At 34.8% G+C, this 20,040-nt stretch overlaps 3 protein-coding genes across 5 annotated transcripts; 1 reads left to right on the top strand and 2 right to left on the bottom strand.

Annotated features, from left to right (window-relative positions):
• Window positions 1-616: 616 nt before the first annotated feature.
• LOC18026512 lies at window positions 617-1,519 on the bottom strand. Its single transcript, XM_006411499.2, has one exon. It carries the CDS (start codon window positions 1,479-1,481, stop codon window positions 663-665), a length of 819 nt encoding a protein of 272 aa, XP_006411562.1. The 5' UTR covers window positions 1,482-1,519; the 3' UTR covers window positions 617-662.
• Window positions 1,520-1,548: 29 nt separating this feature from the next.
• LOC18026511 (protein MEI2-like 2) lies at window positions 1,549-6,200 on the bottom strand. 3 transcript variants are annotated; one of them, XM_024161057.1, is made up of 13 exons: window positions 6,142-6,200; window positions 5,416-5,466; window positions 5,184-5,300; window positions 4,623-5,089; window positions 4,372-4,530; window positions 4,169-4,285; window positions 3,870-4,021; window positions 3,695-3,786; window positions 2,719-3,613; window positions 2,561-2,645; window positions 2,408-2,476; window positions 2,118-2,303; window positions 1,549-2,014 (listed from the first exon to the last, which is right to left on the bottom strand). In XM_024161057.1, exons 2-13 carry the CDS (start codon window positions 5,447-5,449, stop codon window positions 1,865-1,867), a joined length of 2,523 nt encoding a protein of 840 aa, XP_024016825.1. In that variant the 5' UTR covers window positions 5,450-5,466; window positions 6,142-6,200; the 3' UTR covers window positions 1,549-1,864. The 3 variants fall into 3 exon arrangements, with proteins under 3 accessions (XP_024016825.1, XP_024016824.1, XP_006411561.1); XM_024161056.1 differs by having other exon boundaries at window positions 6,007-6,185; XM_006411498.2 differs by having other exon boundaries at window positions 6,013-6,185.
• A 7,791-nt stretch (window positions 6,201-13,991) lies between these two features.
• LOC18026510 (mitogen-activated protein kinase 20) lies at window positions 13,992-18,657 on the top strand. Its single transcript, XM_006411497.2, has 10 exons — window positions 13,992-14,574; window positions 15,499-15,907; window positions 16,192-16,319; window positions 16,443-16,502; window positions 16,583-16,732; window positions 16,825-16,980; window positions 17,126-17,337; window positions 17,417-17,518; window positions 17,820-17,947; window positions 18,032-18,657. The coding sequence occupies exons 1-10, from the start codon at window positions 14,542-14,544 to the stop codon at window positions 18,457-18,459; spliced, it is 1,806 nt and encodes a 601-aa protein (XP_006411560.1). The 5' UTR covers window positions 13,992-14,541; the 3' UTR covers window positions 18,460-18,657.
• Window positions 18,658-20,040: the final 1,383 nt, after the last annotated feature.

Below are 20,040 nucleotides of genomic sequence, written 5' to 3'. Positions count from 1 at the left end.
TGAAAAGGGTATTTCGCATCCGATTTTTTTTTTCCAAAATTTCATTCTTTTTGTTGCTTCATTTTCATAACTTTATCCATAAGTCAAACTTTTATTATTCTTTCAATGAGATACCGTAGAACTTGTTAAACGGCATGAACCAACGCAATTAGCCGAAAATGTATATTATTTTACATAGGAAAAAGAAATCTGACTAGATAGTAGATTCTGCCATATTTTTCTATAAATTTATAATTTTTTTATGTTACGAACAGTTTATTCTGAATTCATGAAATTTTAAATTAGAACCTGACTAGTGTGAGTGTGACAGTAATTTATACTGCAATTTAAAAAAAATTAAAACCTGACTAGTGTGATTGTGACAGTAAATTTTTTCTTAAAAAAAAAAAAGAGATGCTCAACTAAAGTTGGAAAGTATTGTTGTGTTGATCAGGCCTTGGCGCATTTTCGAATATTGTAAAATCAAAGTATCCCAGCCACCGAAATTGGGCTCCAGTAATTAAAGAAAAAACATTCCCTATAGAAAGAAAATCCATGAATTTTCCGAGAAAACAAAAATCACTTCCACAAAAAAATTGGGTGAATTATATAATACATTGAATAAGTACGTGGAGCCATGTGTGCTACAATACGACAGCACGAGAACCAATCATGTTCGTCTCTCAATGATCAAATCCAATATAGTCGTGAATCATTCGCTTACGCAACACAATATTGCGTGAATCACACGCACCATTCGAAGCTAGATCTACCGTCCGATCATCCCACCTAAGTCTCATCCCATGGTTCAACCGTCTGATGAAACCCTCGCTACGTCTTTCACAGTAACCCAACCACCTAGCCACAGACACAGACTCCTTATCCTTCCAATGTCCACCTAACTCATCAAAACGACATCGTTGTACACCTTCCAAGGCCAAATACTCCACCATGCCGGCGACAAGCTCCGGCGAAGCACGTGGCTCGTCTCCCCATAGCCAAATCCTAACCATAGAACGTCGCAATGCTGACTTCACGGCGTTAACAAAGTCACCTCTTTCCATTAGAGATGAGCTTAACCTGATCACATACTCTCCATGACTTGCACCGGAAGTTACCGAGACCCTCTCGACTCCATCGCTTCTGTCTCCATAGAATCGGACGGTCACGTGGTGTACACGCTTTCGGAGACGATGTGGAACACCTTCGTAGAGCAATCTCTCCACAAAGAAGCTTGTATCGAGCAAGACCCGCACCGCAGTATCATCCGACTCGAAGAAAAGAGAAAATCTTTTCCCGGAAGGAGAACCTTTAGCTTCGTTGATAATAGTTATGGAGAAACCTTTCGATGCCTCGTTGTTTGCCCACAAGGAGATTGCTCCGACGAGAATTACAGAGAAAATCCGTAAGAGAATACCTGAATCTGATTCCGATGGTGAGCCTTTGGCGGCAGGTTTGGCTTGGAAAGGTTGAAGAAGAGTCTGATCCGCCATTGTAGCCATAGAGAGAGAGACGTGTAACGGTTTTGTAATGGTAATGGACCTAATGGTAACTACTTGAGACAGAGACTTGAACCGAGTCTGTTGTAATGCAACAACTAATTAAACACTGATCATGTCTTTCACATGGACAGGAGTGTTATGTATATACAAGAGGATGATATATTGATATATACACATTACAGACAAGGAGAAGTTTTAAATAAAGTATCTAACGTAATGTACGAAAAGGAAAATTTTTAGATCGGATTTATTTTTCACGTGAAGTAATCCAAAAAAACCGGTTACTCTGTTCCCAAGGAAAAACAAGCCGTGATACTGTACATCTGCTTCTTCCATATCAGCGCTTGATCTGTACATTTACCTTTGATGGTGGGTTACAGTTCTCATCTACTGGTTTTAGTCGGGGTTTGAGAGGACTCTTCTGAAATGTTCTTGGAGTTAACGTTCCCCCTTGGATTCTCGATAAGATCCATTGTGTAAGACCAATCTGAATCAGGGGCGGTTATGTTCCAAATGCTTGAAAACATTTGCTCCTGTATGATCCATGAAATGAAAGGTGAAATCGGTGGACACAATATCTGAAGAGACTGCATATGCATTTGGAAGGCAACCAAGATTTTGGAATTAATAGACTACCTGATCATTGGAGTCTTGACCATCATCATGGTGGTGGGTGACTTCTGAAAACAATTGCTTTTCGTCCTTCATAGGACTCGGATTCTGCATGTATGAAGCAAGAGCAGACTTTCCTTGGATCTCCGCATATGCCAATGAAGCAACTTTCCCACTGTTGAATTTCTCCCATATTTTACCATTGAAGGTCTGCAAAAACAGGCAGATCAAAACTTACTAGTCTAGACTTGACGTATCACGGTATCAGGCAAATTCAGTTTCCTAAAACAATGGTGAAGAGAAAAGGTAAAAACCTGTTGGAAGGGAACAATGTGCAATGGAGAGACCATGTTGACAAAAGCGTGACCCATGTTGCACTTATTCTGTATCCAGAAGAAAGCTAGAACGTCAGTAAGTTCTCAGGTCAGACAAGAGCATCATGAGTTCACTCTCTTATAGTATAGTACCTTAAAGTCTACGGGTAAGCACAGAAAGTCATAGTCTCCCTTGTGCTTTTCGTCAATTTCAGCCACCAGCATCTTGTAAGTATACCTTACAAAACAAAGCATTTAAGAGAGTTACACACTGCCCACAGATCTAAAATTGAGAGCAATGAAACGCTTACTTGTTTGGGATGTTTTTAATGATTAATGTAGTCCGGATATCATCTCCAGTAGCAATTCTATCCAAGTCAATATGATACCTCCCACCATCTATGAGTTGATTTCGATTGTAGGTTTCGAGGTGTGGGATCCTACCCTGCTCAGTAAAAGGTTCATGTCTTACTGATTGTAATCCTCTAATCCCACCAAAAGGAACTGTAGGCATTGAGGACATGCCAAAGCCAGTGAAATCCCTTTCATTATGGTTTCCCGGTAGACTCACACCAAGGTTCGCATGAGCATAGCTTTTGTTGGTTCCCATATCGCCAAATCTAAGGGGTATCAGAGAAGATGTGTCTGGTGATCCCGGGTAGCAATTAATTTGGGTATTAAAATGAATGCTAGAGGGAGCAGAGCCCACATGATGCTGGTATTTTCCAAGCAATGAACCCTGCCTCTCAGCAAATGGAAAACCATGCCTGACAGAGAAAGGACGTTCAGTAGATGATGATGATGACGATGACGCTCCAGTGTAACCAGGATAATTCATATGCTGAGGAGGGCTTCCCCAGCGATAACGGTTATCAGATGAAGTCCCAAACCCTGAGGAATGTGGAGCTATAAAGCTCATGGAGTTGGAAATTCCCCCTCCTATATGCTCTGGCAACGAATGAGGTTGCCCATAGGGAATGTTGTGCATCAATCCCTTCTTCAGAATACTTTGGTTTGGATGATTCAATAGCCCTTGGTCATTACTGACTGGTGAAAATCCATGAAAGCTAGAGGGCTGACCAGGGAGAATTGAAGCCAATCCCGGCATATTATCTGGGTTAAATGGCCTCACGATTCCTAGACCATGTAGCCTCGGAAAGGCATGCGAAGGGGAGCCCTTCACGGGGCTGCCAATTGGCCAGTTACCTGTTAAGCAGATTGAATGAATTCTTGACTAACCAGTGGAGAAGAAAAAAGTGTATAGGAAATGATCAAATATGAGTTTACCTGGTGGGGAATTGGTAGCTTGTGAAGCTACTTGATTGTAGAAATTTGTAACTTCGTGTCTGTCCAAATCTTGACTTGCTGACGGGACCGAGCTGCATACAAATAATTCCAGTTCACTGTGTATACAAGATAACCCAATTCATTTTTGGATATATACAAAGTGCAGGCAACTCACACTCGACGGGCCCCTCCAGGACGGCTAAGTTCGAGCTTTATACATTTTCCACCTATCTCGCTTCTGTTCAGTGCTTTCAGGGCTGTCTCTGCATCTCTAACATCATAGTACTCAATGAACCTGTGGAATCGCCGGTTTGGGGTTTCTCTAATCTGCATTTAACAGGTCAATGATTAACAAGAGGAGGATTTGATACATCAAATACAAACAGAGAGAAGAATACCCTAGACATAAAGATAAACCATTGTATACAATATGCACATTTGAACGAGCAAGTTAACCAAACAAACATAAATTACCTCTCTTATTTCACCATAAGCACCGAACAGCTGAAGAAGCTCATCGTTCGATACTGTTGTGTCCACATTAAAAATCACAAGAGTTCCTTGATTCATATCCTTCTCTGACGGATTTTCCTATCATGTGGCAGTAAACTGATGATTAATAAAATGCTAAAGAAAAGCTGAAACATCAAATCAAGAATATCTCTCGTCGACCATACTTTAGGAATGGAAAAGTGAATGTCCAGTGTCCTTTTTCTTAAGAGCGTGTTCTGTAGTGCACGCATTGCGGCATGAGCAGCTCGGATATCATAGTAGGATATCATTACAAAACCCCTGCTTTTGCATGCAGTGTACAAACTTCTGATCTCCCCAAACGGCTGGTGACAAGTAGAAATCACGTCAGCAAGAGCAAGCAAGCCTCGATATTAAATGAGTTAAAGCTAATAATAAGCAAACAATTGTGCATCACCTCAAAAATGGCGCTTAACTCAGAATCCTCGACACTGCTGTTGATATTCCTCACAAACAACGTCCTTGAAGGATGTTCACCATTTGGATGTTCTACTGAAACTCTGCCAGACGTGCTGGGACGTTTACGAGGAACAAACGCATTTCCCACACCGAGGTCAGTTATCTGCATCCCTGATGCATCAACAGCATGATTATCTTGGGACTCAACATCCAATTCCATACCCCCTCCAGTGCAAAAGACATCACATTCTTCGAGATCTTCAAGTTCATCAGGCAGGCCGTTAAAATTAAGCTCATCAATGAGGCCAGGAAGGAGCTCATTTTCATCCTCAGGCAGCAGGATTTCTAAAGAATCGGGTTCAACATCTTCCAGAGAATCCTTCTCAGAGTTTCCTATGGCAAGTTTGTTCAGATTGGGTGAGCTATCATCTAGGGAGAGCCAGCTATCTGAATCAGTCATATTCACTGCAAGTTTGTCAAAACAAAAGAAGACAACAGAAAGCTGTTAGCACTGCCTACAAGTAAATTAAGCTGATCATTCAAGGATTCTAAAACATACGCTTTTCATGAAAAAGTGTGGGCAATGAGCTTGAGAACATGCTCAGATCACTTGTAGAACGATATCCACTGCCTCCATTAAAAGTGTCAGATGATCTACTGAGCAAGGATGGCATGTCTAGATTCGACATATCCCAAAAGATGAAATATCAAAAAATTGTAAAACAAAAAATGGTATTTTGCATCAAAACAAAAAAAAAAAAAGAGAGAAACAAGAAAGTATCTTTTCCTACCAGCAGACAATGATTCCTTTGGTTCTAGCTCCATCTTTTTGGCGTCTGCAACTGCAAACAAAACAAGAAATAACTGTCTTATTGACTTCTGATTTTGCATGATTTCATAAAGCAGAACAGCTACTTCCTAAGATCATTAGCCCTCAATCACACATGATATAAACAAAGCAAAACAGACAGACAGATCAAATATTCAAAACAGGAAGATAATCGAAGTAAACCATGAAACTCTCAGTTGGTCAACTCGATGAACTCTAAAAAAAGTTTTGCTTTTGCTGCATGTGACGACAAAACATCATCAGAGACAGAAATCATCTGCGCAATAAACTCTAATCCAAAGCTTAATTCGCAATAACCCAAAATCAATAGCATCTGAAACAATAGAAATAGCAACTGGTTTTCTCGCTAAAACCATCATCAGTTTTAGATACACAGGTGAGTAAGAAAAAAACCCAGAACAATCACAATCAACTACATGAACCATAAAGCAATCAAACATAAAAGAAGAAAGGGAATACAAATTTCATATGGAAAGTAACAGAAATCAACCGATTGAAGAATTTCAGCGAAGAAAATAAGAGAAAGTAGTACAAGTACATGCGATGGAGGAAACCATGAACGAAAAAAAGCTTGAGTAGACGATCAAACTAAACAGGGAAGAGAATCGGAGAAGCAAAGAGGAGAAGAGAGCTATGTTTCGTAGAAGAAGAGGAATTTATTGCTTACACTCTTCCTCCTCCTTCTTCCGTTGCCGGGAAATTACACAAACGAGCGAGAGAGAAAAAAAAAATGAAGGAAACCGAATTTTATTTTTTTTATTTTTAAGGGTGAAGCAGAGAGACAAAAGGGTATTTATGAAGTAATTACAATTAAAAGTACGTAAATTATTTAATTAGAGTCTATAATTTTTTTGAAAATCGTTTTTTCCGGCATCAGGCTAAAGTGCCTAACCGTTGACACGAACCCAAACCAGCTTTGATAAATGATGACATTTATAATTTGTTTTCAACTCTAAAATAAAATGTTGACATCTAACATCTGATATGTAAATGTTCTTACACGAGTTTTATTCATCGATTATATCAAACTTTATTGCTAATAGAAAAAGGGATTATATATTTATATCAAACTTTATTCAAAACTTATAACAAATCATCTATCCAACAAATTTATGTAACAGTAGAGAAAGTTGAACAAAATTTCCTCCAGAACTATAAACCAATAAAATTGTAAGCAGTTGTTTATTAAAACAAAATATTCATTAGTAAAACTAATCATGATATCACATAAGTTTCAATTAACAAGGAAGTTTTGAATCTTTGTGCCATAATTATAAGTACATGTAAGAAATTATATATTTAACAAATACTCATAGCTGAAAATTTAAATATTTTTGGTTTGAATATATCTTAACTTTATAATTAATATATTTAAAGTTAGATTCAGCTTTGACAGATTTGAACTTCCGATATTTGAATTTGAAGTACTCAGACTTCGTAAATATTCGAAGTATGAAAACATGGTGAAATATATTTTAAATTTTCAAATTCTGGACAATAATTATCTCTCTAACTTATAGTAAAGAGTTTATTTATTTTAGTTTGATAAGATGTTTCTAGTAATTAGACGACTTGGTCAAACAGTGTAGTCATATCGATATTGGAGTAGTAATGTAATACAAGCTATAGTTTAAATGTAGGTTATGGAATCAAATTGCATCTTGAACGAAAAAAATATTAAATTGCATTTTTCTTGTCAAGAATTAAATTGCATATACTACTTAGAAATTAAAAGTTCCTTTGAGGGTGACACAAAAGAAAAAGAAAAAAATAGAGAAAAACAAAACAGAAATAGAAAGAAATAAAATTCATACTTTTATGAGTTTTAAAATTGAATAAGGCCCATAGATTTATTCAATTTTAAAAATATGAAAGAAATAAAATTCATATTTTTATGAGTTATAAAGACTCATAAAAGTTTAAAAATTTTAACAATTTAACAGAAATAAAATTTTAAAAATTTTAAAAATAGATATTTTTATGAGTTACTTTGTCAAAATAAATTTAACATATTATAAAAATTTATTGGAGGTTCGGAAATATGAAACAGTGATATGTTAAATGTATTTTGACAAAGTGACTCATATCACTATTTCATATTTCCGAACTTCCAATAAGTCTTTCATCATACTGTTTCGGATATAAAGTGTTTTATAATATGAAATTTCTTTTTATAGTTTTTGTTTTGTTATTATTAATCGTATAAAAAATTAAGAATCTAAACAATCTTCTTGGTTCGATTCATCACCTTTTTTAATCTCAATAATTATGGTATTGTGGTCTTACAATTTGATTCATATTAATAATATATTAAAAAAAATTTGACTGTTGTACTTCCATGAATTCACACTAAATAATACTTCTTCCGGATTTATTTAGTTGTCGTTTTAAAGTTATGCACACAGATTAAGAAAATATTAATTGTTTTAGTTTTTCAATATAAAAACATCATTAATTATCTATTTAAACACAATTCAACCAATAATAAAATAAATTACATGATAAAAATAATATTAAAAAATAAAAAAAACTAATAAATGTTGCATTGAAAACTGAAAACGACAACTAATTTAAAACAAACAAAATTCTCTAAAACGACAATTAATAAAAAACAGAGGGAATATATAATTATGTCATACATGCAAATATACAGAATAGTATACTAATAAATATCAGCAAATATGGAAATTTCATATATGGTCAAAACAAAGTTGGATAGTAAATTGAAACTTTTTTGTTGACATTAAGTCATAGAAAACCATATAACATATTTCTTCTCCTTAAAGTAAAAAAAAATATAATTAATATCACAAAAACTTTTGATTCCTTTTCTTGTAATAACATTAGCAAATTCATGTCCAGCTAAATGTGATTCTGAGGGACTTTCCATAGTATAATGCATTGATGAGCAATCCATCCATCGTTGGTTCGATTTCATAAACATTTTTGATTTCTACATAATATTTTAAAATATGTATTAATATAAAAGTTAGAAAAATTATGTTTATTATGAACATTTTATAATTAATTTTAACTTTTTTGCTATTACAATATTGAATTATAATTATTTAGGTTATAAAATCCAAATATCAAAACAAATAAAAAAGTGGTTTACTTTTTACTTATGTTTTCCTTATTCTTTACTTATGTTTTGCTTATATATTGCTCAATTGTTTTTCTTTAAATATCAAAACTAGATTTTATCCCATACTCACGATTTCAACTATGAATGTTAGTAATGGTATCCATTCTCAACAGATCAAACGTTCCTCTGAAGTGAAAATGCTGATACACGCATGTATTTTAATATGCAAAACTCACACATGATCTACTAGCTATTAGTACTCATTATAAACAACCACAATCTTTTTACAACGAGTTAAACCGTAAATATATATATATATATATAAGTATCAAGAAGAAACTAAAATTATTAAACAAAGACTAAAAAAGAAACTAAATAAAACTGAATCCAATGATAAAGGAAACGGGAACGGCTCCTAAAGGCATAAACCTGAACCCTCCAAAAAAGACATGAGCCCCCAGTTTTGGTTAAATCCATCTGTAATGTCGTACCACTTTGGATTGGTTTTTTTTTTCTCTAAGTCGTGGATCAGCCGAAAACTGTTGTTGTTATCCACGACTCTATATTACGGATATAATTGCATTTTCTGAAGCCTTCATTGGGAAAATGGCCGGACTCCATTTGCGTCATCTTAAACTATAGTTTTTCTTCCTTCAAACTATAGTAGTAACAATAATATAATAATCAATTAATAATGAGATAGAACTGATGAAAAAACTTACCGTCCAGAAAACGAATAATCTTAGCTTGTTGTCCATATACAAGTTCGGAAGAACTTAATAAATATTTGAATGAGAAAAATGGTCATTGTATTAGTAATTTATATAACTATTATAACCAAAATGTCAAGTGTCTTCTAAACTTTAGACAAACCTGCCAGCCAATCTCAATGGTGCTAAGATTATTAATCTCATATCGTCCCGAACTGATCCATATCTGCGATATGGACATCTCTTTTGCTCCTTTCACGCGGGATCCCACACGCTAATTGTGGCTTTTGCTCCAAATGACTTGGGTGGAGTTTTCATTGCTATGACCGCATACTATCCCATAAAAATTATTAACTACTTAGAATTGATAATGTAACCGAGCATACTAAAAATATATATGATCAGATATTATTAAAACGAACCAATTTTTATTATTTAAAATTTGATTAATATAAAAAAATTAAGAAAAAAGAGATTAAGCATATATACATCATGAACGGGAGCAGAACTAGCGATCTCAAGTTCTCTCCGATGATTTGAGTTGTTCCCATAACGCTGTAATGGTATTGTTCCGTCGGGACATGTCGCAATGCTAAGCTGTGCTTCCCAGGTTTGCTATTTGTTCTTTTTAATTGTTTCCATCATTATAGAAAATTCAGATGGTAATTCCTATTATTTTCCCCCAAAAAATATATATTATATTATTTTTTCTTCAACATAAAAAATTAAAGGAAATTGACTACCGATATAAAACATTAACAGATAACTTTATATTTTGTTTAAATAACAAAATTAACAGACCTGGAATTTGTGATTTTGTAATAGAGGATGGCCAAATGCAGGCTGTTTCATTATGTCCACGCAATCAACAACATCTCCATCTGAAGCAAAAAGATACCCATCTGAAGTCTGTAAAAAGATAATCAAAGATTAGAGAAACCTATTAGGGAATAATCAAAGATTACAGAAACCTATTAGAGCACAAAATTTTCAAATTAGTCACAGTAAAGATCAAAAAAATGCACATGTTGTCAAAAAAAAAATGAGAAAAATAAATTCACAAAAAATGGAGGCTAAATACAAATATAAAATAAAATTGTTTCTAATTGTAATTTTTAAAATTGTTTTGTTAAAGATGTATATATATGCATATATATATATATTCTTAATTTCAATAAGTTTTGGAACATTCGAAATAGAAACCTGGACACACTTCAATTATTTGTCCATTTGGTGGAGCTCTTCTATTTCTGTAAGAACCACTTTTTCCCTTTAACTGGATAGGTTGATTCCTTGATTAGTAAATGGTAACTTTTGCAAATTAGTATTGTTAAATTGTACTATTTGGTTCACGATATGAATTAAACTTGTCCAAACCAATTAAAGACTAAAAAAGACTTGTCAAAGACCAAAATTCGTTCAAGCCTTTTATCGTTACAAAAAAAACACAATTAAAGACCTAATTCGGTTTCAAAATTTAAGACTTAAATTTAATCCACTTAATAAACTTCACTAGATTTCATCATGTTTCAAAGAGACTGCAACATTTTCGTAGAACAAAATTTTTAATTTTGAGTTCGTTGATGATATGATCAAATATGTCTACTGAAACTAAATACTTTCTTCTTTTGAAAGCACCTGCATCTTTTAAAACAAATACATCACATGAATTTCAAACATGGATTTTAAGAATACTAATAGCCTCATAAAATATATCTGAAAATCGCAATGCACATTGAGAGAAGATCGGTAATTATTTTCTTTCTTAAAAAGCACCTAATACATATATTATTTTGCATCTATACATAAAACAACAGATAGTACACTCTAGTTGAAAAATGCAACACGCATAGAAAGAAGAGCTGTAAAAATTTTCTTCATAAAAAGCACATAATATTATAACAACAACTGAAGAATTTCAAAACATGGTTTTTAAGATAATAGTTTCATGAAATTATATCTGAAAGCAATTTGAAAAGAAAACCTGTAACTTAAATAATTTGAAAGGCAATTAATTAGAAAAGCTATGTTGAAAGGTAACTTAAAACAAAAATTGTTTGTTGAAATCTATATAGAAGAATCGGTGAACAAAAGTACAGTAATTCTTTTTGAAATGAACTATTGGGGACCAATGGGCTTACACGCACACAAACGCAGGGATTTGGTGTCCGAACGGGTGTCCCTTCGCTTCTCTGCTGATACTTAAGCGCCACGTCACTTATGACACGTGTCGATTGGAAGAAAAAGTGGTCCCATTGATTAGCCAATTAGTCCACGTGACGATTGAGCGAATCTATAATTTATCTTACGCAACTAAAAGATCAATCTAAGCTGGTATTAGTGAAAAAGGAAAGAGAAATGCAAATTTTGATGGAATAGGTGTTGCCACATCTATATAAGTGTTTTTTTACTCGTACTAACACATATTTACGGTATTTCATCATTTATAGGTTAGTTGTTTGTTTTTTTAGCACGACTTTTTAAAATCTGAAATTTAGTGACATGGTAATCAATTTTACAAAATATTTGGTAAAAATGTATTGAGTTGTTTTTTAAAAGACAAAAAAGTGTGATAAAAACTTAGTTCCAGTTTACAAAGCGTTACCAGAAAAAAAATGGATGTTTATCAAGAAAAAGTGTGTTTCATCTTGTCTGTAATTCGTTTTCAATTCGTTTATTTCTACATTTTGGTTATAACCAGTTTTAGTCAGTGAGCCTTTTTTAGAGGTTATTGAATCTTGACCAATGTGTAACCATGATAAATTAGAGGCATATCTAGAAGTTGTTATGAGTTTATGTCTTGAAGAAAATTTCGATCAAAAAAAAAAAAAATCTAGAATTTGTTATGAGTTTCTGAGAAAACTATAACTTAAAATATTAGAAAAATGGTATACTAAAACCGAAATAACACTTTATATATGTACCATACGTTAGTCATAACAAATATTCGATACGTTTGTCCACTGTTTTATTCTTGTCGTTGTTAATTCATTAGTGACTCAACAAAAAACAGCTTATTTTCTAGGTTTATCCTATCATTATATTTAACCATTCCATCCATGTGTGCAATAGATCTAATTAGGTGAATATTTCATCAGATGTAATAAGAAATGCTTAACCTCTAAATATGTTTAAAAGTATTGTGAAGCTAACGAAGTCGAGATTCCGTGATCCATAGACATGTTCGTTTACTCTGGCTTTTTTTTTCTCCACTATCAAGAAAGAAGAGGTCAAAGGCAATGCTATTTGACAGCACGGGACCAGCTTACACCATGTACATTGATTAAGACGATAACTCCTAAGGCCATTAATTAATCTTAGTCTGATTGATTTATTCGAAATATAAACAAATTCAGAAGGGAGAGGAACTTCATCAATTTTTTCACGGTTCAAAGTAGATTCCTAGTCATGACTTTCTAAATTGGCAGCCTATGGGATTCCATTTTCAATGGCTGGACCAATGGCTTGAAGAAGAGATTCGTCTGCATCAGTATTCACTAGTGCTTGATCCAAATATATTATCCCATCATAATCGACAACATATTCAGAACAAAAGTTAGTAATTTTGGGTATGTTTCGGGTTGAATCAATATATGTATATGATCATTTTAACAAGAGCGTTTCGGTTTGGGTTCAGTTTGTCGTATATAGAAATAGTTTTTATTTTTATTTTTGCCTTGCACAGAAATAGTTGATGTCCTTTACAAAACTTTAACTGTATGACAAGAGTTGATTCATTTGTTAAAAATCAGTTATATCACTTATCTGAATTGGAATTGCATTCAGTAATATGAAATGAATATTCTCAAAAGTTACTGTTGGATATCTGAAAAAAACATATGAAAGTTTACATAAAACTTACTATTATTTTTTAAACGTTTGATGTGCAAACATCTTGGTTCGCGTATTGAGTCAATGTTTTAATTTCAATATGGGTTTGGTTTTGATTGGTAGCATTAGGTGGATTCTGTGTGAAACAATAAGACACGTTCACTTCTTATGTTAAATGGACTGTAATGGGTAACTGAAATATGCAATTAAAAATTGAAACGAAGTGGTTCGTAAAATAGATGGCTTACAAGTCACAACCTTATGTTTGATAAACAATGTGTCATAGCTGATATATCTAGTTTTATCAACTCGTTTTATGTTCTATTGATTAGATAATGTCAACATTAAATTAAATATTTTTAGAAAATCGAAAAGATGAAATTTTCTCAACCATTGTTATCTTTCTATTTTATGACCATCATGATACTCCCATTGGTATTTCCCTAAACTTAATATATACATATACAAGCTAAGAAAGTTTTAGAAAAGAATGAAGATAGATGGAAAACAGAATTGATTTTTCGTAATTAAACTAAATAGAGCAAATGATTTACGAAAAAATGAAAAAGTTTATGGAAAAAAAATGTTTAACAAGTAAAATTAGTGGAAATTTCGAATAATGATTAACAATATCTTTTTGCGATAATTCAGAAGTAGGATGAACAAGGCATGAATGAATGGCAATAAATATCAAATATATATCACATACTAATAATGATTTGATCAATAATGTGTTAATTTATAGAACACTTGATAAAAATATCTCTACATAATTGCCTTTTTTGTTACTAAATGGATTTTTAGATCACAGTGGCAAAAAAAAGCAGCTCACCAAACGCGACCATTAAACTCGTATATATAAACCCTCTAGATTCCTTCCTTATCTCTCTCCTTTCATTTTCACTTGTTTCTCCTTCTTCCTTTGGTTTCTCTATCCTTGTGTGTGTGTGTGTGTCGGTGATCAGATCTCTTCTCCTTTTCTCCTGCCGACGAAAACTTGCGTTTAAAGCAATGCTGTTCGCACTCACCTTTCAGCCACAATTGCTCGGTTTAGCTTAAGCTGGGTTTTGTTTCGGTTTTCGTGGGTTTGGTGAGAGAGAGAGAGAGAGAGAGAGAGAGAGAGAGAGAGAGAGAGATAGAGAGAGAGAGATAGAGAGAGAGGGTTTTATTCGGTTGTGGCGGAGGAGAGGTGAATGAGAAATTCGCCTGCGATTCTGTCTCTGTCGGTGAATTATTGCCGGAGCAGAAGCAGGTGGGATTCTAGCCTCGCGATTTGGAGCAGTGGTCGATGGGGCCAATGCGGCTGATCTGATTCTTCTCTCCGATTTCGATTTCCCCTAAATTCAGATCGATCCTGATTTCCACGGAAATTCAATTTTCCAGGAATTTTGTTTTTCTTTTTCAATTCCACCGGTTAAGTCGTCTCGTCGATAATCCAAGGATGAACACGATGCAGCAAGATCATCGTAAGAAGGTGAAAATACTCTCCTGTACCTCTTTGTAGAAATCTTTGCGGTGAGATATTTATGTGTGTTTCGGTTAGTTTTGTCTTTTTGTTGTTGATGGTTGTTGTTGTTAATGTTATGTTACAAGCGTTTGAACAACAACGCATAATTCATAATTCAAGACAAGAAGATGTGTTGTAGAGAGATTTTTATTTCTTGTTCAGGTTTCCACATTAATCTATCTGTCGTCATGCTTCCTTAGGCGTCGTCCCAGCTTCTATCTGCTCTGATCATCTTTCATTTTCTGAACCTTCCGTATCTGTTAAAAATTTTGGCTTTCCGTGAGTTTTGAACTTAAAACCTTTCGATCATGACCTGTATGCTTTATGTTTCTATGTCTGCTGTCTGGGTCTTTCAAGCGGTGTCTGCGAGTTTATGGTTGGTTCATCGTGTTTGTCTTTATAGCTCCCATCGCATTGTGTCGGTAGATGAATTGCATTCAACTTTTGCGCTTGATTCCCTCCCCTCAAGGGTTTCAGTAGTCTCTGCTGTTGGAAAGTAATAAACTTTAGGTGTTTTTTATTGTCTTTCTCATGACTACGATAGAGAATTTGGTTGATTAGAGAAAATTGAGTTTAGTATATATCTTCATTGGGTCATAGTGAAATCTTGTAGCTTTTTTCTTGCATACAGTAGACGATGGGGAATATTTAACAGTTAACGGCTGAAGCTATGTTGTGCTTTGTCAACCGGGTTAATATTTCAGCGATTTTTTTTGTTTGTTTCACATTCCCTTGTTTGTCCCTTTTCACTTTGCAACCTTATCAGCAGCTTAAGATGTTAAAAGAACTGTAGTTTTTTTTAATCATTGTAGCGATTGATGCGTTAATTTTCATGAATAGTGTCGTTTGTTAGAATGTTTCATGACTTAAAAAACTTGCTGTCTGTAACAGAACAACCTGGAGATGGAGTTCTTTTCTGACTATGGCGATGCCAACAGATTTAAAATTCAAGAGATAATTGGAAAAGGCAGCTATGGAGTTGTTTGCTCGGCCATAGATACCCTTACGGGTGAGAAAGTTGCGATAAAGAAGATTCATGATATTTTTGAACATATTTCTGATGCTGCAAGGATACTGCGCGAGATAAAACTGCTCCGGCTCTTAAGGCATCCAGATATTGTTGAAATTAAGCACATTATGCTTCCTCCTTCACGAAGAGAATTCAAAGATATTTATGTTGTGTTTGAGCTCATGGAATCGGATCTTCATCAAGTTATTAAAGCCAATGATGATTTGACTAGAGAGCATTACCAATTTTTCCTGTATCAGTTATTGCGTGCACTGAAGTACATTCACACAGGTAGTCCATTTCTCTTGGTCTCAATTTATACAGCATTTATCTTTCTCGCTCTGTAGATGAAATTTGGACTTACAAACTATAGAGTCTTTCAGATTTGTCTTATAGGACTTTATAATCTACACTACTATTTTGTACGTTAATGCACTGCATTGGATTCATTCGGTTACCTAATATCTGGAAAATGTTTGCCTTTTGAAATTTGGTCTTGTCAATACTTCTGAGCTTTACCACTGCTGGAGATTTAGTTTGTGTTATAATATCTTAATTTACCTTGGTTGTTGCAGCTAACGTCTACCACCGAGACCTGAAACCAAAGAACATATTGGCAAATGCAAACTGTAAACTTAAGATTTGTGATTTCGGATTGGCAAGGGTTGCATTCAATGATACTCCCACAACAATCTTCTGGACTGTACGTTGCAAAAACTGGCTCTCTGAGATTCATTTTCTTCTCGTAAACTAAGTTGGTCTACGTTCTAATCAATTCGTTGCAGGACCTGATACTCTTCAACCTTGTTTTCTATGAAATTTACAGGACTATGTTGCTACAAGATGGTACAGAGCTCCAGAGCTTTGTGGATCTTTTTACTCTAAGGTATTTTGTTTGTTCTCTATATAACGTTTTTAATTGTTGTATCACTGCGAGCTAACTTTTGGTGGATTTTGGCTTTGTAGTATACACCCGCAATTGACATCTGGAGTATAGGCTGCATTTTTGCGGAAGTATTGATGGGAAAACCACTTTTCCCTGGGAAGAATGTGGTCAACCAGCTGGATCTTATGACTGATCTGCTAGGGACACCTTCCCTGGACACCATCTCCCGTGTACTGATCTTCTTCTTAAACAGAGTGCATTGAGTTCTTCAAATCTTAAGCAAGCACCAATGACGAGTACCCTGTTTTATGATATTATACAGGTAAGGAATGAGAAGGCAAGGAGGTACTTAACAAGCATGAGGAAAAAGCCACCCATTCCGTTTGCTCAGAAGTTTCCAAACGCAGATCCTTTGTCTTTGAAGTTGCTGGAGAGGCTTCTTGCTTTTGATCCAAAAGACCGCCCAACTGCTGAAGAGGTTATTTTCAACTTATAATATCACCCCAATTTTACAAGTTTCAGCTTCTTGGCTTTTTATTTCTCTTTAAGAAGAGAGTATCATGCATATGCTAGGTCTATTGGGGTGACCCACTAAACTGATTTTTTCCTAATACTTGCGTCAGGCACTTGCCGATCCATATTTCAAGGGATTGGCAAAAGTGGAAAGGGAACCTTCATGTCAACCCATCACGAAGATGGAATTTGAGTTTGAAAGAAGAAAAGTCACTAAAGAGGATATCAGAGAGCTAATATCAAGGGAGATACTTGAGTACCATCCTCAGCTGCTAAAAGATCACATGAACGGGGCCGATAAAGCCAGTTTCCTCTACCCAAGGTCTTACTTTTTCTGATCACATTTCTGAGCTGAGTATTGTGTCCCACCCAATCCCTGACCATTGATGTTTACTGTGCAGTGCTGTTGATCAATTTAGGAGACAGTTTGCGCATCTTGAGGAAAACAGCGGGAAAACCGGCCCTGTGGCACCTCTAGAAAGGAAACATGCCTCTCTTCCCAGGTAAATCCTCATTTTTGGTTTCTGCAATATCTGTTGTCACATTATCTGATTTCGGTTATCTCCTCTGTTTATGACGGGATATGCAATTGTTAGACTAGTTGTATGTCTATTCATGAGATAATCATAGCCTCAACAACAATCAGTGTTTATGGCACCACCAAGGATAAAAGCAATTGTGAAACCGTGACTATTATCTCTTTCTTGTATTGAGTCGTGCCAACTTGATTTATTTTATATTTTCTTTAGTTGATAATTGGAAGAAAGAATATATCTTCCTGACTCTCTGTTTGTATACTTTCAGATCAACAGTTATACACTCAACCGCAGTTGCACGAGGAGGACCACCAAATTTTTCGAGCCTTGAAACTAGTCAAAACGTTCCTCTTAACCATCATGCATCATTGCAAGCACCGCAAAGAAACTTCTCAGGTACTTTTAACCACTCATCCTGAATCCAAACAGTAATGTATCCAAACAAACTCTATAAACCGTAAAACATCTCTCTACACACAGCCGCCAAACCAAGCACGTTTATGGGCCCGGTGGCACCTTTCGACAATGGCAGAATTAGCAGAGATGCATATGACCCGAGATCATTCATCCGCAGCACTACTCTTCCCTTTCCACAACAGTCTGCGACAACAGTGAATCAACAAGAGAGGAGACCAACCATGGAGTCTGAGAAGCAGGCAAGACAAATATCTCAGTGTAATAGATACGCACCAGACGTAGCTATCAACATAGATAACAACCCGTTTATCATGGCTCGAACCGGAATGACCAAAGCTGAAAACATCAGTGACCGGATCATAATCGATACAAATCTCTTACAGGCGACCGCAGGAATAGGAGTTGCAGCGGCGGCTGCAGCAGCTGCTCCTGGTGGTTCTGCTCACCGGAAAGTTGGAGCTGTTCGTTACGGTATGTCAAAGATGTACTAGTCTCCACCTAATGCGAGGATTTGATCACACAGAACATCGTATGTTTCAGCTTTTGTGATATAAAAGAAAATTGTCTTTGACACAACGTTATTATCAAAGAAAAATTGGTTTTCTTTATCAATGTTGATCCGTCATTTGTTTTTGCTTTTTTATTTGTACTTTATATTCTCGACAGATAAATAAATAGATGTTATATTCTGGTATTCTCACGTTTAAAAGAATCGCTGGCTATAGTCTATAGAGGATGGATTAGTGTGGATGATGATGATGATGGTTTCATGGCACATCCAACGCATGTAATAGTGGGAGCCCATTTCACATGCACCACTTTGTTCTTCCAATGTCAGTAGAAACAGAAAGCTGCATTGCCACTTGATCAAACGAAACAATTCGATCGTGTATATATTTCCTTACTAGTAAACAATCGACTTCGCTTAGTTTCTTCTTTAAACATGTTTCTTCTTAGGATACTATTTTTTCATAAAAAAAAATGGTCCTAAGATTAGTACTAAGAAATTAATGAAGGAGCTAAAAACTCGGCAATCATGATTAAAACCGGATAAAACATCTACAGTACCTTGATTCGATTAGTAATCCATTTCGCTTCATTATCTGTTTTTATTTATAAATTCATGGAACTACGAATAGTCACATTATTACCGCAATTGTTTAGCTTCTTCTTTTCTAAATCTTTTAATACATAAGTCTAAAATAAATATTCTTACTGCACAAGATAAATTTAGTGTACAAATTATAAGTATATATCTCACTGCAACCAAACGAGGCTAAGAAAGGAGACAAATAACACTTGAGGTGGGGCCACAATCACTGTAAGCATTGTCCTAGAGATCACCCATCATGATGGGTCCACTTTGTTTGGCCCATATCTCCAGCCTTACTTAGATAAAGAGAAGAGAATTTTTCCTTGAATGTATTTGTAGCTAAACAAAACCATTCACAATAATCCCTTTGGAGAAAATCATTCACAATATGTTGTTCTTGTCTTAACCAAACCCATCACAATCTTTGTTTTATCTTTGCAGCAACAAAAATGGTACTAACAATCATCTTAAGCTAATCCCATGAATATGAATATTTAGCTTTTTTTCCATCATTTGAAGAGTTAAGAAAAAAACAGAGAAAAAGAAGAAAAAAGGAAACTCCAGCCACAAAAGGACATGGAACTGATTATTCCAAGACGAATGTGAAAGCTGGCTGAAAAAAGCAGAAATTAAATTTCAGAGTGTTATTTTTGTAACATATTTAATGTAAATTGAAATACATAAATAAATAGATACTAGAATTGGGGTAAGTGTCAGTTTGGTAGATGGTGAAATGCGAAAGGCACCCGATTTTTGTAAATCTCAATCCCGAGAAACCAAACCCCTCTTCGTCCCCTCCTTGGAAACATCATCAAAAATCCTTTTTTTTGTACATCTTTATAAACATCTAAACAATCCTGTTAAGAAATACTAATAATTATGTGTCATTCATTATAATTCTTAAACCACAAAACCATAGTAGTCCTATCTTTTATAGTTTTATTACTCTTTTTGAAAACATGTAATCAACTCTATTATA

The sequence above is a fragment of the Eutrema salsugineum genome, unplaced genomic scaffold (assembly GCF_000478725.1).
Source record: "Eutrema salsugineum unplaced genomic scaffold, Eutsalg1_0 scaffold_10, whole genome shotgun sequence".
Taxonomy (NCBI): Eukaryota; Viridiplantae; Streptophyta; class Magnoliopsida; order Brassicales; family Brassicaceae; genus Eutrema; species Eutrema salsugineum.
This window is presented reverse-complemented; position numbering and strand designations above follow the sequence as displayed.